This window comes from Dendroctonus ponderosae, unplaced genomic scaffold (genome assembly GCF_020466585.1).
Source record: "Dendroctonus ponderosae isolate FM_Combo_2020 unplaced genomic scaffold, Dpon_F_20191213v2 Dpon_F_20191213_1, whole genome shotgun sequence".
Taxonomy (NCBI): Eukaryota; Metazoa; Arthropoda; class Insecta; order Coleoptera; family Curculionidae; genus Dendroctonus; species Dendroctonus ponderosae.
In genome coordinates this window covers 58,115,876-58,140,772 of record NW_026017110.1, presented here as the reverse complement: position 1 = coordinate 58,140,772, position 24,897 = coordinate 58,115,876, and the positions used below count along the sequence as shown (strand labels likewise).

General features: G+C 33.8%; 2 protein-coding genes across 2 annotated transcripts in view; one reads left to right on the top strand and one right to left on the bottom strand.

Annotated features, from left to right (window-relative positions):
* Positions 1–6: 6 nt before the first annotated feature.
* Positions 7–24,897, bottom strand: part of LOC109532804 (major facilitator superfamily domain-containing protein 10) — a 49,278-nt gene continuing 24,387 nt past the window's right edge. The window contains exon 7 of the transcript XR_007282546.1: positions 7–664. The gene's annotated coding sequence lies outside the window, so the exon portion shown is untranslated. The remainder of the gene's footprint in view (positions 665–24,897) is intronic.
* LOC109532802 (ras-related protein Rap-2c) lies at positions 1,694–3,375 on the top strand. The gene has a single exon (XM_019897865.2). The coding sequence runs from the start codon at positions 2,142–2,144 to the stop codon at positions 2,685–2,687; it is 546 nt and encodes a 181-aa protein (XP_019753424.1). The 5' UTR covers positions 1,694–2,141; the 3' UTR covers positions 2,688–3,375.

Here is a 24,897-nt window from a genome sequence, read left to right as displayed (position 1 = left end):
AGTATGGAGAGAATGTGACGTAATCGCATGCGGGTGCTGGAGCTGAAGCATTCTTACATAGTAGAAAAACGGGGGTTTTTTAGTTGGTAAGAATCCAACACTACCTAGGGTTCCGGACCACTGGGTGTCTTCGAGAAGATTTTTGTCCCTCCAGCCGCCGGGCAAACCAAAAAAAAAAATTGCAGATTTTTTTGTTTGCCAGATAAAAGTTTTGTTTCTATGTGGATTGATAGTTTTTTTATATTAGGATTGTTCCTGTTACACAATAAACAATAAATTAATGAATAATAAAACTCTACTATAATGGTTTCTATGTTTTCTTTTTCTTCTAGCTTGAGAATGATATACAAGACGTATTCGTGGAGTCCAAGTAATTATTTTGCTTATATAAATACAACATGGCTAATTTGGCTGCATTAAATACGTTTTGCACACATTTTCAAGCATTGAAACAGTGAGTACTTCATTATATTACATTATTTGAAATTGGCGGGCATTCGCTGGAACCGCGGGTGGCTCCCCCTGAGCCACGGCTTCCACTTAACGAGAGAGAAAGCATCATCTCACAGGACAAATTATTTACATTTAGTTTCTCGTCTCTACTTGTCTCTGCCTTTAGGCATGTTTGTTGTAGAATATTTCCAAATGAAATTACTGAGTGGCCCTGAAAGCAAAAGCCATATCACAAATATTATAATCAATGAGAAAACCCATACTAGAAAAGGGTAAAGAAGAAATACAAAATGGTGTATTAACACCTACCGGATATTACGATATCAACTAATTAGATTAGTCGTCTTAATTAAGGTCTTTACTTTTATTATCACACTGATGCTGAGTAGAATAGAGAATCTATAGATGATGCTGGCAATAGAGTCTATAGAATTTGCTTGTTCTTTATGTCTGAAGGCACGATTAAACCATAGATGAAGATAAGTTTAAAATAAAAAAAATAAAATAAAGGTTTAAACAAAAGTATGCACACCACATGCACACTTGAACACATATTGAGGTTAGTTTTTCAGCTGTCACTGGTCATCTGTCGATGCTCGGGATGTCGATTTAAACACCGGGATTTCCGGTGTCCAACGGATGCCGAAATTATTACTATTATTACTATTATATATAGTATTAGTATTATTACTATAGTATTATTACTATTATATTATATATGGTAGCCGAAAAAGGCACCATGGACATTCGACACTCTTTTGGACAAGTTTTGGATGTTCATTGGATTTCTAATGCTGTCTGGGGACCGGCATTTAATTATTCAGAAACTGATGAAGTGAAGATAAATCCTCTGCATTTTTTGGCCAGAGTGAAAAAAACTGTAATTTCTCGGGCAAATCAGTTAAGTGCCAAGGTCCTCACACAGAATCTATGTTCAAAAGAAATTCAGTCAAGCCATTCTGAAGGTAGAAACAACCATACATACAAACTGATGATGGTGGAGAAAAACACCGAAACGTTTTTGTTACATTTTAAATGGTAAACAATAAAATTGACTGGAACCCAGGAATTTCTTTTGAATTAAGTTGAAATGCAGTCAGGAAAATATACACAATGAACAGAATCTATATTCGGTCAATATTCGAAGGTCCGGACCTGGTAGAATGGCAAAATAGTAGTGGGAGTGCGCAACCATCTTGATTAGTTGTGGACTGGTTATTTGATTAAAAGAATCAATTAATTGGCTGCATATGTTGATGAATTAGTAACTAAAACCGATTGATTGATTAGGAAGGAATAGTTGTGTGAAATAGTTTTTGGATTTTCGGAATAAAGTGAAAAAATTAGGTGTAATTGAAGGTGGAATGGTGGCAACGTTGGATGCGCGCGAGTATGTCCCATTGCTCATTGGGAGAACGTTCCCCTCCACTCGCCTAGGTCCTCGTCCTCGTGGCTCCCCGCTAATGAAAACAGTGCTACGAGCTACGAGATGAGCTGTTCGCCGAGTTTGTCCGTTCACTGTTCCACTCTAAGATGGCGAATTTGTGTACTTAGTTGTTTGTTGAAATGGATTTCAGAAATGTGATAACAGACTGTTCGAAAAGTGATAAATTTAGTTAAGTCGTGTTTTCGTGCAATCACCAGGAGTAGAGAACTTTTCGTTTCGGACTGAAATAACTGAGAGAACAATGCGTGAGTTTAAAGTAGTCGTCCTCGGATCGGGTGGGGTTGGGAAAAGTGCTTTGACTGTTCAATTTGTGTCCGGATGTTTTATGGAAAAATATGATCCGACTATTGAGGACTTTTACCGCAAAGAAATCGAAGTGGATAATTCGCCTTGTGTGCTCGAAATTCTGGATACTGCGGGAACCGAGCAGTTTGCCAGCATGAGGGATCTTTATATCAAGAATGGGCAAGGTTTCGTGGTAGTTTATAGTTTGACAAATCACCAAACGTTCCAGGATATCCGTCCTATGAAGGAGCTCATTACCAGAGTTAAGGGCATTGAAAGGGTGCCCATCCTCCTAGTCGCTAACAAAGTTGATCTTGATCACCAGAGAGAAGTGGACTTTGAAGAAGGAAAAACGCTTTCGCAACAGTGGGGTTGTCCATTTATTGAAGCCAGTGCAAAAAATCGAACCAACGTGAATGAAGTTTTTGCGGAAATCGTCCGAGAGATGAATGTTAGTCCGGAGAAGGAAAAACGAAGTTATTGCTGCTGTACTGTACTATAAGCGGCCTCATTTTATAATTTGATGGGAACAAATGATTGTGTTACTGCAACACTCCTCCTTTGTGCTAACTGTGCCGACTGTCAACAATTTAACAACAATTAAACCATGTGGACAAGATCATCTTATATGTAAATGCTCATACTCCTAGTTCTAATTTTTGATGGCTTAGACCTGCACAATACCAATATATTTTTATACATTAAAACCGGATGAATAACATGATGCATAACCTATATGCTCTGTACTCACTAGTTTTTTAAATTAAATCATATCTATTGTGTAACTTTAATAGTGCCTCAAACCAAATGAACTGACTGCAATTTGTGCATGGATTGGATATGATATTAGAATCGGCCTAAGTAACACACTGAGTCCCAAATGATGAATCCAGCCAAGGGCTACAGACTACTCCATGCCAATAGGATAATTTACATTTTACAACATGGTTCTGGAAACCAGTGAGCTCATCCTGTACATACTAGTACATAAATTGTCAGAGATCTGTGTTGTACCATATGAACTGAGACATTTTAATCAAAGTGTGAAGCATGCCTGGTATGAGAGTGCTTGGAAAGTAATTAATGTTTTGTAAGTAAATTTAAACTGATAGAAAAGCTGATAGAATGTGTGTTCTGAGAGCCAAAAAGGATTTGTGATATATACGTATTATAATAAAAAAATATCTCAACTTTTTCGTTTCATTTCAGTTCAAGGCGACCACTACACTAGACTGGTTCTCGCCTCGCACAAAACTCGCATATTTTACCTTTACAACCCATTTACGTACTCAATATTTTACACTCGGTTACCTTTATATCCCACTTTTTTCACTTGAAAAACATTTTTCAGTTATTTTCTATTCTGCGCTATTCAGTTGGTTTGACGTTTGATGATTTTCATCGACTCAGAAATTGTCAAATGTCAAAAAAAACAGGAACACAAATGTAGAATTTTTCAAGTTCACTCATTTTTTATTTAAAAAAAACCGTAAATAACGCGGAATTTTTGTCAGAGCCCCACCCATCTCATGATTTATTTCAACCGCTACGTGCGCATCAAATACCTTTTTGTTTTACAAACGTGTCAAAATAAACATGAACAACAGAATAAACATCGGTAAACAATGAATTTAATTTATAGATACCTACATGCCAAAACAGCACTGAAAATGAGTGTTGGCTTATTTTGCCCCAAACAATTTTTTCTCGTCAAACTTAGTCAATTAAAAGCTTATGAAATTTGCATTTTAGAAGGTTTAATTTGTTCTTTATTTGAATTCTCTTTTTATGCTTCATGAATTCAACCGGTCGAGTATTTGGCCTGGGGAAATTGAACTCAATAAGTTCCATTTTATTTTTTTAATTTGATTTTTATTTTTGTTGTCGTTAATTAGTGACCGTGATGATAGTCTTTCATTAGGCCCATGAAAAAATAGTGTTTTGTTTTTGCCACCATCTATTGACCCAAAAAACCCACAAACCTAAATAGGCGTCTTTTACTGATTGATTTTTATTGTTTTAATTTCCAACAAAAAAAATGTATTTTTCAAATTCTACGTTCAGTTGGGAAGAAAAAAGCTCTTTTGAGTGTCTGTCAAAATGCACACTTTTTCATTAAAAAAATAAAAACCATTTCATCTTATATTTTCCAGATAAAAAACCGTGCACGCCAATGCTTTCTCTACAAAAGAAATTATTGTCTAATACGTTCAGTTGCAAAGGAAAATGCTTTTTAGTTTTTCTGCTAGAACGCACAGTTTGGCAAGAAAACGTACCTTATTTTTATATTAGTGCTTGCGTGGCTTCTCGCAATTTTTTATTAGAAACTTAATCATTTGCAAGCTAAAATGTTTAGACTTGAAAGCTTCTTTAACATTTGTCATTAAAAATGTTATTTTTTTTTAATTTGCTACTCCTGTTGAGTAAATGAAAAAAAATGGTACACTGATAAAAAAATCATTTTCGAAAACAGCACAAAATATTACACTCTTTTTTCATTTAGAAATGTTGGCTTTTTTTGACACAAAAATAGTTTTTTTTTCAAAATTAGGTACTTAAACGCTTTGTTAAAGAATAATCGTGTATTAGTTTAAATATATTTTTTGTTGGTCCGATTTAACGATTTAAAACATGTTTGAGAAAACATCCTTTTTCAAAAATCAATTATTTCCCTTCAGGCATCCGAGCAAAAAAGGATTTTTCAGCGGCTGTTCGATGTTTTTCATTACACTTTCATCCTGCGTTGTTTCTTACTTTGAAAATACGTCGAGAAAACAAGGTTAACAGAAATCCAAAAAAAAATATATTAAATTGAATTTTGCATACGAATTTTTTTTCTCTTCTACTACGAAAACTAAAAAAATACATATTTTTTTAAATTTTTGCAGATGATTGAGCAAAAATGGTTAATTAAAAACTGAAAATTAGACGATTTATCAAAAAAAATAAGTAAAATAGTGTTTACGTCTTTTTGCTTCTCAGTTGTAAACTACGATGAGATAAACATGAGTAATCATTAATCAATTTCATTTCTGTATTTAGATTTGTCTTCTGAATGGTCTGAAAACTATGCTAAGTTTGTTAGAGATTTTTCATTATAAAGTGTCGGTCTTCACTTTGCAGATCATTTAGTTGGTCAGCTACTTTGAAAAAAACGTTTCAAGGGTGAGATAAAAATTAAAGAACAAAAGTGAAAAATATTAAACGATTAAATTTTGGGTTGTTTTGTCATAAATTGTGTTTTTAGAAGAAATAATTAATTAGCATGCCCCACTCTGTTGGGTGCTGCTAAGGATGCTGATGCTCTGGTGCATCAAACGGTTTTTAGTGTTTCTTAGCTTTAGACTTTAGACTCTTTAGCACTTAGACAAAAAAAAACATGAGTAATACTTTTTTTAATGTGTAACTATAATAAAATTTACGCATTTGTCTCAAATATTTTCGATTTTCTTTACTTTTATGTTGTTGCGTCTTTTGTAAAAAGTAATAAAAATGTCTAGCGAATGCGTTCAATATTGACTAATCGACAACATATTATACGTCTTGTTCATGTTCAGATCCTCTAAAATTAAAAATATTTGGACCTTCCAGTTACACATCAAATTAGTAAGAGTGTGTGAAATATTCATCAAATGCGTAACAACCTTCTCGTTTCAATTATCCTGTTAGCACGCTTTAAAAGGTGATAAACGATGTGACTCGCATATGAACCACCCTGTACTATGCAAATCTGAACCGAAATATTTCAGGGCTTACACTAAGAATGAAGAAGCGTTTTTATTTCAATGGCTGAAATATTACCTGCGTTTAAAAGTGGCCATTAACCTGAAAGAAAATTCCTTAATGAAAAAGTTGATGTTAAACAGAGTTTAAAATGCCAGGTTGTAAATCCCCAAATGCAAAGGAGTGTCTGGACTTTTCATCCGCTTTTTATGTGAAAACTTCGCCACGGTAATTTGTTAGATGTAGACCAGGAACTTTTTAGCAAAAGCCCAAACACAACAATTTAAATATGTACATCAAAAGGCCTACGCAAAACTGTGATTATAACAGAAAGCTTTTAAAATACGCCATTTAGGCAAAGTTCGTTTACCCTTCATGAAGTGGATGCTCGTGCTATTTTTTACAGTTTTTTAGCAAAGTCAATATCAAACCTTAAAGCGATAATCAGCTGCATCTAATTATCTATCAGTTTTCTTCTATCTGACCATACACAAACAGTTGGAGCTTAGGTAAGTAGTAGAGCAGTCTATAAACGTATTTCAGGTAGTTTAAAAGTGGTTTTTTATGTAAATTGATCTATAAAGAGTCAATTAGCTACTTGGTTTCTCTTAAAACTGTCTGATTACTTAAAAAAAACTAGTTATTTCCAATTGATTGAGTAATAATCGCTTTTATATTTTTGCTTCGCAAATAAGTGTGTTTTGCCGTCCAAAAGAAGGAAAAATGGGCATTCTTTATGGGTTTGGTTGTTTGTATATTGTTGTTGCATTTGGCCCCTTTTATTAAATCAATATGGGAACCGATGCAAGAATTCATACTCGAAGTTCCAGTACTGGTTTACTGGTTATAAAGGCACGCAGCTTGCATTTTATTTTATGTTTATTACACCAGTAGCAAGGTTGGAGAAGTCTGGCTAGTTGTACCTACTATGATGTTAAATAGTATATTTTAGTGGCGGAAACTGCTTCAACTGTTGTAGTTTGCATTGAAAAAACCTTCTGCATTCAATAGACATCCAGGTATCTTTTAAATTGCCTCAGAAACATTTGCTGATATCGAATTTATGATTAGACAACAAGTTACAACCTGCTTAAAATATCTGCATTGATTAAGTACAACGGAAGATCGCATAGCATTTTCGCAATGAGGTCATGCTATGTTTCGATAATTAAAATTGCTTCTGAATTTTCGATCAGCTTCGTCATTGAAAAATACTTAACGAGAAGAAGGTAATTATGTGAAGTATGATTCATTTTCTATGAAGTAGTGAACCGCGTAAGGCAGACACAAAGTTGCTAGCATTGTGGTTTGTCAATTACAACTTTCTCTCTTCACTGCTGTTTAAATAGATTTAAATAACATTTCATAACTTTAACGGCTAGTTTATCGCAAAACTAATGGCACACCGCGAATAGATTTACTTACTACAAGAGAATGTTTGATTTTTCAAAATAATCACCATCTAACCTTCATATATCAGAATATGATAGCATGTTTTTATATTTATATCACAGCCAGTGTCGTATTCAGGTGATGTTTTGCATATTTCGATAAGCGAATAACAGAATGTTCGAAAAAATACAAAAAAGAGTTACGCATTTGCAGTCATTGCCTGAAACTAGTGGGTTTTTCCGTCTTAGACCGTCGTGGAAAAGAGACGTTTCGCAAGCACGAGTGTCTTGCATCTTGCATCTGCCCGAAAAATTTACAACTGAAGAAATCTGATTTTTTTTGCTCCTTTCAATCAACGCGCAGTTACCTAATGAAGCATAGCTATTTCAAGTTCACTCCCAAACTTTTATCTTTTATCATTAGTGCCAGATCTATGAGTCACTGCAAATTAAACAGATTTATTATTTTGTCCAGGCAATAGAACTTTAATTAAAATTATCTCATCCTGTAAACAAACAAAGGTTGAGACGAACAGCCATATTTATTACACACGGGATATTAACAATCTGGATATTTATCGATTAAAACTTTATTTAACACTCAGACAATAGTGAGTAATATTTTATTTAAATAGCAGCTCAATTCGTGTTTCAATTTCTAAAAATAACACCCCAGGCAATCGCTATTTACCCACTTAGTCGAAAGAGTTAAGCTTTCGCGGTCATCCTTTGAAACTCGTTATGATTTCGGGCTTTCCGGCCGTCCCGACGTTTCGCAAGCACAAGTGGCCTACATCCTCAGAGGTTTTTCGTTGGCAAGCTTTCAGTGAATTTCCAGGAGGTTGAATAGTTTTTTCTTCAACCTCCCGAGACGTTCTCCTCCAGCTTCTCTTTACAGAACAATTTAAAAAAAATCGTAATTAAAAAACTGAAATTAAATTGTCGCATGATTGAAGCCTAGTTCAATAAAATTTGATTGAAAAATCCCCACTAGTCACACAATAATTTGTTTGTAGGAAAAATGATTGAAAATGGAGCGGCAAAGGCAACGTGGGATGATTGAATATTTCGCAAGAATAGAATAGAATTTTGTTTTTAAACATTGTTTATAATGCGAGGGATTTTTAAGCTGCTTAAGCCCACAGATAATATTTGGAATCAGGAAAAATTTACTGCTTTCGTCGAGATCCGTAAGTTAATTTTTCCTGATTCTAAATATTACCTGTCTGGCTAAAGCCGCTTAAAAAACTCTTTCCTTTGATATTACGGGCACTAAAATCTTCATTAAATTGTTTATAATGTATGACACGTCAAAAGCATAATTATTATTTACAAACAAAATGAACATTGAAATAAAAATGGTAGATTTAATGACTTTCAAGGAACTCCACTACGGTATAAATATATATTTTTTTAAGTTGTTTTTTAAATTTTAAATGGTTTAACGCCCAATTTTTTAATTATATCAAGTAATTTGTTGCAAAGTTTAACACATAAGTAATTAATTCCATGCTGACTAGAATATAAACGGTGATAAGGTAATAAAAATTTGTCTTATTTCTTGTGTTATTATACATGTCACAGTGTAGGTTAAATTTATATTTATTTTCGTGCAAATACTGAACACAGGCAAGTATATAAATTGATAATTTGGTGAGTATATATAAACTTCTACAGGTTGTGCGAGAAAGCTAACTTAACTAATAATATAATTCTAATATACAATAATCTAAGGATCTAATAATTTGTTTGGCATTTTCAAAAAAATGTATGGAAAACTGCATGTATTAAACCGATGATATCAGAACTTGATAATCTGGCATTTTCAAATCATATTTTCGAGACGCTCCTGCACCGAGCAGATCACATCTGAAGATGTACGCCACTCGTGCTTGCGAAACGTCAGAAGAAAATTCTTTGTTGAAAAGCTTTTACTGAACTGATTAGTAAAGTAAGTATTTGACTGAAAAGATGAGAAAATTTTTTTGAACATTTGATATTCAATTTTTGACAAGTACAATAAAATTTAGTTGAAAAATCTCCATTAGCAGCACAATAATTTGTTTGTAGGAAAAATAATCGAACATAAATCAGCAAAAGCGACGTGAGATGATTGAACATTTCGTTAATAAAACAATAAAATTAATGGAGAATTACACGAATTAAGTAATGAATTAAACCGATGATTGTAGAACTTGATAATCTGGCCCAAAGGGAGCGCGGCTTAAAACTTTCTGATTGTGAGCTTTTTAACTTTTTAGCCAGCTATTTGCCGAAACCGGCAGCAAGATAATCCCGTCAAAGCTCTCAGCCAGCAACTTAAAAATTCGCTACAAAGAAGGAGAAACAAAGAGGGAAACAAAAAGGCCCACTTGCGGAATTTATAATTGGGGGTCTTTCATCATTTTGCGAAAATTACTTGAGCCCGTGGAAACTGGGGTGAAATCAACCCCTTTTGGAAATGTCTCAAAGATAATCCATAATTCACGCTAAACACTCAAATACTTAAGTGTTTTAAGTGGAGTTATTTTTTAATTCCAAGTAGCTTGTGACGCAATGTTTGAGTTTTGCTTTCATGTATCGTTAAGCTGATTTAATCTGTTTGATGTTTGTTATTATCGTCCGGGTTAGCTTACACGTAAGTGTATATAAAATCAATCACATTTTGACGCAAGAAGTTTCCAATCAATGTTCCATATTCGATTTATAACATATTAAACTGGTCTACCGTGAAATAGCATGGCATATGCAATTTAGGTAAAAGCCATAATAGAGCGGCGACGCATGTGAGTGTCTAATTGAAACACGTAAAACTCTTTTAATAAGTACTAATGACATTCTCACGAGTACTAACCCCCGTATTTCGCATGTTGGTTGGCTATTTTCCGATCACTTGCTTTCCTTGAAGTACTTTACGCCAAAACAGACGATAACTCATCTATTTTTATGCGCCACTAATTTATATCTACTTTAAATTGTGCACATGTTCACAGAAAACTTTCAAATAATAATCGTAAAAATCAACCGTATTCCCCATGGCAACCTCATTGCTCAAACATAAGTAGTTTTTGTGCGACAACTTTAAAAAAATCTTGGCAAATGTTCGTGATTGTCCAACTAATTTATAGGGGAGAGTGTTGTACTTTGGGACAAAACGTCCAAACGCTCTTTATGGCCGTAGGGCTAAAATTGCCACAAAGATTTTTAACGATAGTACAAAAACCACACCATTCAGTTGGTCAAGAAAATTTTTGGAACAGTCTATCACACGCCCTTTTGGAGAGTCCCAAAGTTCAAGCAGCTAGGAAGATTTTCGTGAATTATATTTTAATTTTCGGTTGATTTACAGATTTCTCTGTGAACGCACATGCTCCCAAGTAAATGCTTTTAAGCAAGTAATGACTTTTAAGTCCAGTCGCGATAAATTCAAAGTCCAGATAAAGTTGTATCCAGAAAAACTAATGGAAACAAAGGAAAAAGCAAAATAATAAGTGAAACTTGTGAAATAAACGAATTCGAAGAATAATGAAAACAGTTTTTGAGAGTTCAGACAACATGGATGACAAAGCCCCTGTCCAAGATTCCATTACCGATAAAGAGAAATATTTGGAAAAATTGTTTTGAGAGGAAATTACAGAAAAATGCATGAGTCAATTGAAAATATGAGCCTGTACATTATTTCAATTGTTTAACACAGTTTTAAAATGTGCGGTAAAAATTTGAGGTAAACATCTCAGAAACTGATGAGTTAAAACAGAAAAGTAAAAAAGCATTTTTACTTTCAACACCCTGAATCTCGAAAACGAAACGTTTGCGGATTTATGTTTGTTGGAACCTTCAAGAAAAATTAAAGAAGATAAAAATGAGTAGAAAATGTCCGTAAAAGTGAGTTTAGTCGCTCAATTCAAATTTGCGCAACTGATCTGACCGAAAATTTGGCGTTTACAAGCTCAGTTCAATTTGCACAGATGAAAGGTGAAAAGCACTCAAAATTGCATTTGTTGTCAACTGCACCGAAAATTACCTACAGGAACTAAGTATGTTCGACATTGTTATACATTTTAACTTTTCAAGAGCAAAATTTACAACAAAATATTGCTTAATGGCAAAGTTCGAAGTGCTTCTTAAAAAGCTAATATTTTGGTAAATAAATTCAAAATTGGTTTTAAACATGTCCTTTTCCCAGTTAAAAGAACTGTCGAGCCATCTTGGCTAGGCGAAAATATATTTACCGCATAAAACAATTAACAAATTATGCTTTAACAAGTCCTCCTTCCATGGTGCTTATTATACAATGGATATCCAATATTTGGTTTTTGTCACTGCTTTATGTACTGCCTTTTATTGTAACTCAGAAAATATTTTTATCAGCTTGTAAATTTTATTACCGCCAGTAACTTATCCATATGTGTCAGACAGTTTTATCACCATCAAAGTTTATTAATGCATAGATAAAGCTTTTAGTATAGGTTTTACTAGCACATTAATTAGAAAATGGGAAGGACTTGGCAAAATATGGTAATAGAAAGGGCGTTGAATCGGAAAAATTTACGGAGAATCAATGCATATCACGTTTTTTAATATCCGTATTCATTCTGTTTGATTCTCCTCGTCCATTATTGCCGAGAATTAAATGAAAATCAATGAAACTTGCTGCCAAACAACTACAAGTAATTTATGACGAAAAGACCTTGTTCCTAAAAATAAACTCCCGATGCTAAGGAAAGAAACCGCTGGTCAAAACCCAATTTTGGTTCATTGGGCCATACCTAACAACCTCCTCGCTTTCAACTAGCTGTCTTTTGAAAAGAACCAACCGAAAAGAAATTTCTTTAAATTAATTTCGCTTGAGTAAATCGACAAAGGTCTCTTTCTGCATTTGACGAAAAATACTAAGTAGATATTAATTGATGGCGAGATGAAACAGGTTTCTCTGGTCGAATTATACATTATTACACCTCGTCAACAACGGATCTTTTGTAATTATTTTTTATTGAGTCAGTATTCAAATAATATCTCTATTATACGTGGAAGCCATTTTTTCGGGTCGAATTAAATAGCTTAAAAACAGAACCGAATGTGAGTTTTTCGCTTTGATCTTTTAGCTTTAATAAATTGATGCAAAAAATGAGGTTGAATTTATAATTAAATTTCGACTACTTTAGTGTTTATCTATTTTTTATTCGTCCCTGGATATCTCGATTAAAGCTTGATGGACCATTATATGAATCATAAAGCTTTGCAATAATTGTCTAGGGAATTTCAGTTTAATTGCCATTAACGATGTCAATTTTTGGTCGCTTGAGTTACAATAGTAATTAAGTAGAGTAGTTGAATAAATGCTTGTTTGAGCTCTTGTTAAAAGTGTAAAATTCGAGTAAATTTTATTTTTACCACTAAGGAGAAGTTTGTAATTTGTAAAAATAAACCTTTCGCTTTATACACCATGAAACAATGCACACACATATGAAAAAATATCCACAAATTTGTAAAAAACAAAACGATCCCTTTAAAAATTACTTCAGATTTACAAACTTCTGCTGTTTTTTAAGCACACTTTGTTTCGTCTTTGTGATAAAAATTACTTGCCTACCCAGACCCTCAGAACGAGGGTTATTGATAGAAGACTTGCTTATATCACTTTATGTATACATAAAAGTTCAATAATAAGCCTTAACTATTTCGAAATTTCCTGTTTTTTCCTTATCTCCGATGATTTTTCTCTCTATCAAGTGCCCTAACAAATATTTGTTAAAGTGCACCATTTTTTCTGCTTCTGTAAACAATTGCATTCTTGAACAGTCTTGAGTCAATTTTACGAGTATGAGCCAAAGTGCCGGAAGTTTAAATGTGCTCACAATTAAATTCTATTCAATTACAGTTAATGAGGCGCTGGCGATGAGCAATGTACGAAAAATGTCCATCGTGTTTGGTCATAATGTTGGAAACTTCCAAGTTATTATTGCTGGAATAAAACATCTTCTGCATCACGCTTATTCAATTCGATCAGAACGAAATTTTATTGCATGGATTTTTCAATGTTTGCTAAGTTGGTTTTGCAATTATCTGAAACTAGTTTGGTAGGATTGTTAGGTTCAAGTTAAAACCCAATCAATATTACAGCGTCATTATTTAAAACGGCTTAAAATTGCGTGTGGCTTCAGCTTAAAACTAGGAATAAACACACGAAGTAAATGAAAAGAAATCTTGCGTGAACAGTGCAAGATAAAAAACGATATTTCACTTCTTTGATTTTTACACCTGCTCGTTGGCAAATACATTTGGAAAGCAAAAGTATTTATTTGTACAGTTGTGAATAATTGTTTAAATAAATAAATACATTCAGCTACTGAATATCCACTATGTTATGTAACACATTTCCCGATACTAAATAACTACCTACTGTTACTACGGATTTGCTTCGAAAAAACCCGAATAGTTCGTTAAATAACGAATGTAGTATTAATAGTTAATAGACCATAAGTGCTTGTTAATGTATTTTTACCAGATTGATCGATTGGACCAGTTAAAGAAGAAAGCGCGCATAATTCTCGACCAGCTTTATTGCAAAAGTTAATTATTGCAATTAATTGACTCCATCAATAAAAATTGCAATGCATCCAGATTTTTTGCCTCCAGAACACAGTTCAGACAACACAAAACATTAAAAAAATTTATTGAGAATTTTGAGTATAGATTTTACGAGAACTGATGTTGTGAAGAGACTCGGAATAGTTCTGTGATAAAAGTCTTAAACGTTTGGGATAAAGTCTTTGGGAACTCAATCAGAAAGTAGAATTTTGGTACATTAACTCCCCCTCAACCGATTAAAATGACAAATTTCTAGATTCATTGGTAAAATATTTTTTTAATGATTGCCGAACAATTATTTTTCTACTTCTTACTGCCGTACTCCTACACAACTCCTTTACCAACAATTTTACTTCGCCCTGTATAGAGGGTGTTTGCTAAGTTGCTCAAGTCGCTCATCTGTTTACGCGGGTTGAATTATCATTGATTTTAAACGTATTTTATTATTTAATTAAAAAGAACAAAATTTTGTAACAGACCGGTAACCGCTCAGAATATTTCAATGCAATTTTAAGGGATTGGAGAGCCAAAAACCTACTCATTTGCGTGAAAATGCGTGTTTAGTTTCACCATGACAGTGAGTGTCCAAAAAAAAAAAAATTTTAAGGATTTTTTAAACGAGAGCGCAACCTCAGATGTGATTGAAGATGAAAAAAACCCTTACTGATGTTAGCATTGGCGGTAATAAAATTGCTACAATGCAAGTGCACAATACCTGCTATTTTTAAACTTAAATTAATTAAAACCCAATTACGCTATGCAATAAATCGATTTAAAATTTTTTACTCGAGAACGGCTCTCGTCGTACAATTAAAAGTCGGGGGGCCTTTTATCTTTCAGATTGAACAGGAACTTGAACAATAATTGATATTTTAAGAAAAATCGACGGCGGATCATTTTTTAAAATGTTTGTTCGAGTTGCAACTGTCCGCTACAAACAGAATATTTTGCACTAAACAACGGGTTTTCGAAAATTAATATACATTTTTTATTTGCTGAACATTTAACGTTCAGTAAGAACAAGGTGTTATTTAAGTACGTAGCCAAAGGTCAGAAGATTCCCTGAATAGTTCCGAAAATTATTCTTTTTAAATACACAGGCTGTTCAGTAATAAGGTTAAATAATTAAGTTCAAAGAGCTTCGTGCAATTTTTTTGCTAAATGGAACCAAGTGGTTTTTATTTTTTAACTCGAAAACTATGCGAGATGCGAAGAAAAGTCGAAAGACAAAAAGTTGTGCTGGAAGCTGGTTAATTCGACATAATAAAATAATTCGCCAGAAATCAGTAGCGCACATTTTTCTGTCAAAAAGCGGCCATGTTGCCCTCCGGGGCGCCACTGGGTTTAAGAGTTTTAGGAAAATTAGCCGCTCTTCTATAACTACTGGTAACACAAAAATACCTTGCTGATTATTTTACTTACAAAAAACCGTTTTTTTTTTCAACACTATTTTCTTAAAATCCCTGAAAGAATGATCTGAAGTTTAGCTGCGTACTTAAAACTGAATTAATTCAAAAATGCATATACGATTTTGTGCTGCTGAAAATGCACTTCTGCTGGGATCACCCTCAATAGCCAAAACTTTTCAATTGCAATTTTTTTAAAACAAAAACTTAAGTAATTGTATTAAAGGGTGTTTGCAAATAATGGGTTTTCTATTATGATTGATTCCTTTGGGTGCTGATACGAGCGCTGGGTCAGCACTAAATAATTTTTTGCCCCCAAAGTTAAAATATTTCGAAAGCTGTATGGTATGATATTCAAATTTTATAGAATAAATTACAGAATGGCGTGTGTGTTCACGTTGAATTTTAATGTCGCAGGAAAATTATAAGATCGCTTATACGGCGTATTTATATAGGACCTTTGCGAAGGAAAAATAAACGTTTAAGCATTATTCATAAGGCCCCAGTTCTACAAATGTTTTTTTGTTTAATCGAGGCAAATATACTGATCCTGATATTGGAATAAATTCGGTTAGAAGTGAATTTGTTTGAGATTTTGGTGCCGACAGCATGAACATTTTGTTCCGCTCGTAGCTTTCTGATGAAATAATTCGTTTTTGTAGAGATCTTGTTTCATCGTATTATTGTCGATGGTTTTAATTAGGATTGGAACCTTATTTGCGTCGTGACTTTGAAATTTCAAATTAATTAGATAAGATTAATTTCCTCTAATAGTATCACGTGCCTTGTTCCACGGGGGTATTTATAAGGCTGCAAAATGTATTCCTAAATTTAATAAACAATGTGGTGTGGATGAAAAAATCCCAATGAGGCAAGATAGGTGTAAGAGATGTTATCTGGAAGGCAATCGATTTGTTTATCGCAGAAAATGGGTTTTTGAGATTGCCATTCATGAATCATTGCACAGGTAGATTATAATTTCCCAGAAAAATTCACAATAGTCCCTGGAATCATTATTAATGCATTATCTATCAGTTTTACTGTTAATTCCCCAGTTGGCTTCCTAATGATGAAAACGAAATACTAGTGGGTCATAACATTTCTTTTAAAATCATTGAGTCATTGGCCGCCTACGTCAGCAATGATTAGTAAATGCAAATAAGTGTGTAAGCAAATAATTAATGTAAATACAGAATCAAAAGCAGTTGACAATAAACCACCTGCCACCAGAAGTTGGTCTAAATTAAGGTTAATTCGAAGTATGAATAATAATTACCGGGCCCCATGAATAATATTTGTTAAATGTAATACTACTGCATAATGGTAACAGCGAGCTTCATTTTTAACTCGGTCGGTGGCAAGGCCAAAAAGAAATCGGAGGTGGAGACGGATAAACTTAGTAATAACTCTACAGATGTTAATTGATATAATCGTTCATTTGTCTTCAGCTATTGATAGTAGAAAAGGTCATGAGCAGTTAGTTTATTTATTCAACATGAAAAATACTGTGACAATAACGAAGATGAAAAGATAGCGAAACGGAAGTGACGTCTCAACTTAAGGAAACGTACTGATTAATTGATCAATCGATCACCCAGAATAATCGAATGCTTCGAGTATTTTACTAACTCACAAGTGAAAAAGTCAAGAACCTTCGTATCAGCCAGGGTCAATTTATGGTGATTCAATCATTGACTAGCGTGGAAAACAGTCCTAAGTGCCATGGATTTACATTCAATTTTTGCAATTGTACCCATGTAAATGACCCTAGGCAAAGCCGTGAAACAAGGTTGCCATACTAAAATTATACATATTAACTCCATTTTTTATGATTTTGTTTTACACGTCCATTCAATTCGTGAATATGTCTGCTTATCAGTAATAGATGAAATGAAAACTCGGAACTTATTGCGCACGCTTCGAAGTCGGCTCGGCACGAGACGCGCGATGACCAATTTAAATCCAAATATAGTTAACAATCGATCATTAACATCTATAATCTTCATATTTTTATAATATAATCAAACTATTGGAAATTATTAATTGTTTGAGGCATTTGGATCCCATAACGAGTTTTGGAATAACTTTTTCTTTGAGTATTTTTTGATTGAACCGCCAAACTTACTAGTGAGACTTAAAATCAAAATAGTTCATTTTTCACATGTTGCCTTCTAAATTTTTAGAGGTTAAGAATTTCTGATAAAACCTGATTATTCAAAGGCAGACCTAGAGACGCTTTATCGAAACGGTCATTACGGCTAAACCGATATTTCCGGCCGCTTCTGATTTACGCGCTTTCAAACTTCGTCAAATTCCAATTTTTCACATTTTCACTTCAAACTTTATAGAGGTTAGGAAATTTAAAGCAAAGAATAGGCCTGGATTAGGGCTAAACTATTATTTTCAGCCGTTTCTGAGTTGCGCGCTTTAAAACTTCATTATTTTCCAATATTTTCACACTTTTGCTTCCAACTTTCTAGAAGTTAACAATTACTGAAAAAATTAATGAGGAAAAGGCAGGTCTCGAAATGCTTTCTCGAAAATATCCTTAGGGCTAAATCAATATTTTCAGCGGTTTCTGAGTTGCGCGCTTTAAAACTTCGTTATTTCCCAATATTTTCACACTTTTGCTTCCAACTTTCTAGAAGTTAACAATTTCTGAAAAAATTAATGAGGAAAGACAGGTCTCGAAATGCTTTATCGAAAAGGTCATTAGGGCTAAACTGATATTTTCAGCCGTTTCTGAGTTACGCGCTTTCAAACTTCGCCAAATTCCAATTTTTCACATTTTCACTTTCAACTTTATAGAGGTTAGGAAATTTAGAGCAAATAATAGGCCTGGAAACGCTTAATCGAACAGGTCATTAGGACTAAACTGATATTTCCAGCCGTTTCTGAGTTACACACGTTGAAACTTCTGCGATTTTCAATATTATTACATTTTTGCTTCTAGCTTTTTAGAGGTTAGAAATTTCTGCAAAAACTTGAAAAGGCCGGTCTGGAAACGCTTTATCGGAAAAGTCATTAGAGCTAAACCGATATTTTCAACCATTTCTGAGTTAGGCGCTTTGAAACTTCGGCGATTTCCAATATTGTCACATTTTTGCTTCTAACTTTCTAGAGGTTAGAAATATCTGCAAAAACTTAACGAGGAAAAGGCAGGTCTCGAAACGCTTTATTGAAAAGGTCATAAAGGCTAAACTGATATTCCCAGCTGTTTCTGAGTTAAGCTCTTCTAAACTGCGGCGATTTTGTATATTTTTACATTTTTGCTTCGAGCTTTTTAGAGGTTAGATAGATATATTTTAATAAAACTCACATAGTGAATTACAGGGCTAAACCGATGTTCCCACCGTTTCTGAGATACGCTCTTTTAAACATCTACAACCCTTGAAGTCATCACATTTTTGCTTCTAACGTTTCAAGGGATATAAATTTTTGCAAAAACCTCAATACTGAAATACAGTTCTGCAAACGCTCTATCAAAAACGTGTTTATGTCTATTAAGAAATTTTCAACCGTTTCTAAGATATTCAACCCGAAACCCTTTTAATGTCCCTAATCGCACAATAAACACAATTTTCTACACTGAAAAATTCTTCTAAACTGCTAATAAGCAAAAATTGCGTGAAGAATTGATACATTTTGCATTAATATTTTTAAAGCTTTTATACGCGAAAAAACAACGCCAATTTCTACCTGCAAAAATAAAAAAAACATACTATGTATATAAAAAATATAAAAACCATTCGTAAAAATGAAGCGCTTAAACCAACTGTGGTCTGACTGAATTTAGTCAACGACTATTTAAAAAACATTTATGAAATGTATTCATACTCGCTGTAAAATATAAATGTTATATGAATTAACATGCATCAGTTGAGTAAAAGGCAATGGACAAAGCGTTTGACGTTAGAGCGCATTCGACTTTACAAAGCAGGAAAACCGTATTTACCTTGAAATAAAAAAAAAGGAAATTTGTAATTAAAAATCGGACAAATGGCGGGCTTTGATGTGACTTGTTTTGCGGAAAACCAGGACACCTTTGTCTCGTTCACAACGCTAAAACTGTTAGAGCTTTCAGGTGCAACTGATTGAGTAACTTTTGTATATGCTGAATTAAAAATTTGCATACAACTGAAATTGTCCGATGTTTCAGCTTGGAATGGACACATGGTAAATCGAAAATATGCAATGATTTTTTTTTGGGCAATTGAAATTGCTTAGGGCAGGTTTGCTTTTCTTTTCCTCCTTATTTTTTAATTGTAAATAATTTTGCAATTTTATCATACGATTTTGATACTTTTCCGATTTTTCAAGAGTAATTTCAAATTTTTAGCATTTTTCTAGGGCTTCAATTATCGGTTGTTTATTTTTAATTTTTTATGATCATGTTGGGTATTGTCTGTAAAAGCGCTGATGAATGACGAATTTGAAAATTAGTAGAAATCGTATTAAAATACATGTTTGCTAATGCTAATTGCTAAGTTGGTTAATCAAAAAAAGTCGACGAAATCGAAATTTTTATATATTTTTAGTAGTGTATAGAAAATTCTAAGCGTCCTCAAAAATTAAAATTATGTCATTTGGTAGCAGGTTTGGGACTGGATTGAATCTCATTTTATTTTCTGCAAGCCGACGTTTCGAGCCTTTACACAGTGTCAAAAGGGTCGCCTATTTTTAGAAAATGAAAGACATTCCAATTTAGTCCCAAACCCCCTACCAGGCACACAAAATGAAAATCCTATTAAATATTTCGCGACTGTCCAAGCAGGACAAGAAGCTTGATAGCAAATATTTCGATTATGTAATAAAGTAAACATTTAACTAAAATTTGTTTAATTTTTTGCAGTTCTCGCCCTTGTTTTATACATCAGTATATTCACTAAACGGGGTAGTCAAATGTTTTCAATAGAGAAACAACATGCCTGCAGGTGCTTGTGATATTTTGCGTCGCTTTTAAATTATCTAGTCATCGGATTACATTTCGCATTCCAACACTTTGATTAACAAGGAGGAACATTCGACGTTATCGAGTCACTTGATAATTTTAAAAGTTTATTAGGTTGACGTCCAAAAGACACCAAGCGAAAAATGCACGAATCTCAAAAACTACTTTGAAAATATACATACTTTTTCACGTTTTACCTACAGAAAATTTTAATTTCGGGGAGATTTTCCGGCTTCTTTTAATTAAATTTGTGTCAAAGCAAGGCAATGGGTTTACCATTAGATGTATACCATTAGATGGATATTTCCCTAGCTAATAGCACCAAATGATTCATAGATTTCTAAGAAACGAAATGCACCATCTGGCCACCTGTTCGACCGTTCTATTTATTTAGGGCCAAGGGAGGCCTTTTTCCTTGGTATATGTGATTTATGTGCGCCCAAGTATTGTTCTTCTGTCTTTTCGGCTGCCAGGGAGAACCGGGAACGAAAGAATTACAAGGCTGGAAACAACTATACGGGGGTTTCGACAAAATGCTCAAATAATTAAATCATCAATCTGGGAGATATTTATTGAGAAGTTTGCAGACATATTTTGCATTTTTTACAGGATTAAATTCTGTTAAATATAACATTTTCCTGCTGATCTACGCGTAAACTTTTCTCAAATCATATATCCAACTTGGCTACTGTCCTTAGTTATAATGCATTTATTAAACACGCGTCCCTACTTGTAAAGAAACAGTTTTTTTTTAAATAAAATTTTTAGTATCAAATAACTTTTTTAAGTGAACCGAATATAAATAATCAAACACCGTATGAATCGGCAGACCCTTGTACAAATGGTGTTGTGTTCAGTTACTGTAAATTTCCAATGGATTATTTGGGTGGCATCGCCCACTGTTGGACCGCGTCTAATCGCAGGATTTTGTCACAATGGGTACTTTGGTGTAAATTAAGCAAAATTTCGTCAATTTTTCTCGACTAATCCGAGCCTTTTATGGTTTGAGCGAAAAACGCAAGAGAGTTTGAACAGCGGTGTAAAATAACACACATTGAAGTAATTGATTTTAGCGTCCAACCAATCGTCTTTTGAGAATTGTTTATAAAACCAGAAGATTTTTTTGCAATTAGAAACGGATTCCATCACAACTAGTGAAAGCGCCGTTTAGCATATCGGAAATTATGCACTTCAAATATTTACTTAATTTAGTAGTGCTCTCACTTGAAAGTTCAAACTAAACTGGCTCTTTTATATCTTGAATAAGGCCTTAGACTATAGCTGGATAATAGAAATTTATCACTCTTGTCATTTCCTAAAAGGGTGTCGTGTTTGTACGGTTAAAAGCCCCGACTATGCCACAGATTTCCCAAGTTTCGGCACTTTACTTTATAACTAATTCATGAAAGCAATGTAATTATTCCCAACTTATCTAAAACGGTTTCAGACCTAATGAAAATCACTTAACCATTGAAAATGTCCTAGAATAGCGGTAATGTCGCCAACATTAAGTTTAATTGCGATTCTACACAACATGCAAAAGATTGTAATAACACAGTCAACGTGCATGATAAGAAAAATGATAATTACAATGAGTCCATCATAAATTCTTTATTTATAGATCAGCGGAATTATCAGCTTCGAATGATTTATATGGGACTTTCTGCATGTAGGCGTTGAAAATTTATAAACTTTTTTGTCAGGAGATTCTGCAGAAACATTTGTTTTTGTTAAACCTTCTTCAGATGTCCAGTACACTTTGATAAATGATCACGAAACAAATGTTTGAGTAGAAGAGCTTGGCAGGCCATTGTTGTAATTGAGACCACAACAGGTTCGGTTGTTCGATTATTTTTAGGCTCCTAATGTTACCTTAATGGCTTCTTTTATATGTATCTTAAAATGATTTGAAAACTTACCATTAATGTGAAACTCATTACTTCAGCAATTTGCGTGACAAGCCATACTTCACTAGTTAAAAGCAAAAGTAATCTAGTGAATGTATGTGCATTTGAAAGTGTTTTATATAAAATTTTCGACAGTAGAAAATGCCAATAACGAGCCCTTTAACAGAAATTGAACGCAGTGCGTAATCGATATCGCAAAATCGCATGTGCACACTGAGGACTTTCCTAGAGCCACACATGCGCATCCTCAAGATTGTTTACCACTTCATTGTTGTACTTATAATTATAAGTGTAGTTTCAGTTAAAATCGCAGGTTAGCAGAGTTTTAAAGCGGGCGGATTTGAAGGCTAATGTATTTGTTCATAACATAGGTAAATACCCACAACTGCAAACGACTGAATTCAAGTGGAATTTATATTAACAGTCGATATGTGAATGCAATAGTTTGTAGGAAAATACGATGATGATTATGCGTTTTTTTATTTGGAATGGTTAGTGTAAATTTGTAGTTAAATAGTTTAACTAACATGAATAAAATAATGTCTCAAAGTCTGGACGAACATTCTCATTATAAGTCTAAACCCGTCGTTAAAATCTCGTATATTTCCACTAAAGCCATCTGAATGCTGAAATGATTTCAAATCCGAGATAACTATTTGTAGACATCTAAAGGTACCCGCTTCACCCATTTCCGGCAGTGACACTTATTGATGTTTGGACTTTTCTATAAGTTTTCGTAATGGAAGCTAATTGAAATTCATTGTCGAATGCCATGACCGACTTAAAGATTTGGTTCACTCGGATAATTTTACTGTGAAATTGCGAATTTACCAGTTTAAATATGCCATACGGTCGTGGTGTCATAATTTCCCCGGTTAATAACAAAACTTGGGCTTATTCACGCAAGAGATAATATGCAAAATATCGAAAATACCACAGCAAATCAGTGTGCTGTATTTATATTCGTCTACAAACTAGTGAAATGAGTAGGCCTAAAATATTTATGTAATCCTGTTGTAAATTGTGACATAAACACGTAGATCAAATAATGTTTCGAAAAGGAATAAAACATACAGTCCGTCGGTGGCAACTTTCAAATGCCTGAGTTTTAACTAGCGCTGCAATAATACTATTTGGAGACAACATTAGCGAAAACCTTCATTGTCTGTTTCCGGCTTTATGAAAGTTGACGCCAACTGAAATTTCATTTTAGTTGCAGCTGTGTAATTAAAAGTTTGTTAATCACCGGAATTATTTCAGCAAACGCAAAAGCCAAATAAAACAAGCCACACTGCATTGCGCACGCACTGACTCGTGCACGTGCAGGAGTGGCGCAATCGCAATTGCATTAAAACTTTATTAAAGCGACGAGGACAGAGCAAATCGACTGGATTAAAGAAAAAAAAAATTGAGAAAAGTCGAATTTAATGAGTATGATATAATTGCAAGAATATCAAATGTACAGAATCCGGAACAGAGGAGGTATGAACCATTCAACCTCAACATTTCCTACGGCTTTTGCGCACATAAACAGTCTCTGAATGGTTTCTTCGCATTTGCATTGTATTACGAAGATGTTTTGGTTATAAAAAATATTCACATATATACAGTGCGCCAGAAAAGTTGCAGTGCAGGAAACAAGTTATTTCTAGTGGAACCCCCTATATCTGATTGTACTTTGGGAAATCTTGTATACATTTCTATGACATTTTGTTCTAACAAATTTGAATGAAAATGGATTAGTTGTTTAGTTATTTGGGTTAAACGATGAAAATTTTCATGGTGTTGATAAATCGAAAAGTTCGCCGTTGCCTTTAGACACAAAAATTTTAAATTTGACGAGACAAACGACTGATGCTATATTAATATTTAGTTTGCAAAATATTTGCCTTTGAAACTACAGGGTGGTCATAATAATCGTCCAAAATAACAGATTTTCAAGCTCAAAACTGTCATTTGTTCAGGATAAGAACAGCTTTCACTTTGGCTTAATACTTCTTATCTACTACAGATCTTTTATAATTTTAATGCTCTTTTTTAAATTTTTCTAATGACCCCCACCCCTTCATTCTTCTTCATAGAAAATAAAAGACTGAATTTCTACTACATGACTACATCTACATCCCTCTGACTTGATAGCTGGATCCGCCGCTGCTCAATATTCAATCAATCAAATCTAAAACTTCTTGAAGTCAAGACTTTTTTCAGAAAACTGCCAACATTTCCTCATCGATGGTTCACTTTCTAAAAAGGTCATTCAGTCTCTGGAATGATGTAAAAATGAGTGTTTTTGCTCATTTTGCTTCCGAGAAATTAGCAAAAACGGGACGGAAAAGATGAACTTTTGGGATAATCTTGCACCTAAGTGTCTGATATTCAAATTTCGCTTTCTGGGTCAAAACTACTCGAATTTTCTTACTCATGTTGTGATGACTGAATCGCATTTTCAATTCTCCATCCAACGATGCCAAAACGAATTCGGTGGCTCGAATGGTTCTTGAGAAACTTCGAAAAAAGCAGCGTCATGTTCAAGTGGATTTTGCAACTCAAAAAAAACCACGCAAATGTAAAACTTCTTGAATTCAAGCATTTTTTGAGAAAACTGCCAACATTTCCTTATCGATGGTTTACTTGCTAAAAAGGCCATGTATTTCTCTCTAGAATGATGTACAAATGAGCGTTCTTGCTCATTTTGCCTCCGAGAAATGAGCAAAAACGGGACGGAAAACATGAAATTTTGGCA

Coding starts and splice junctions, on each gene's coding strand:
- LOC109532802 (XM_019897865.2), top strand. CDS start 2,142: ATGCGTGAGTTTAAAGTAGTCGTCCTCGGATCGGGTGGGGTTGGGAAA.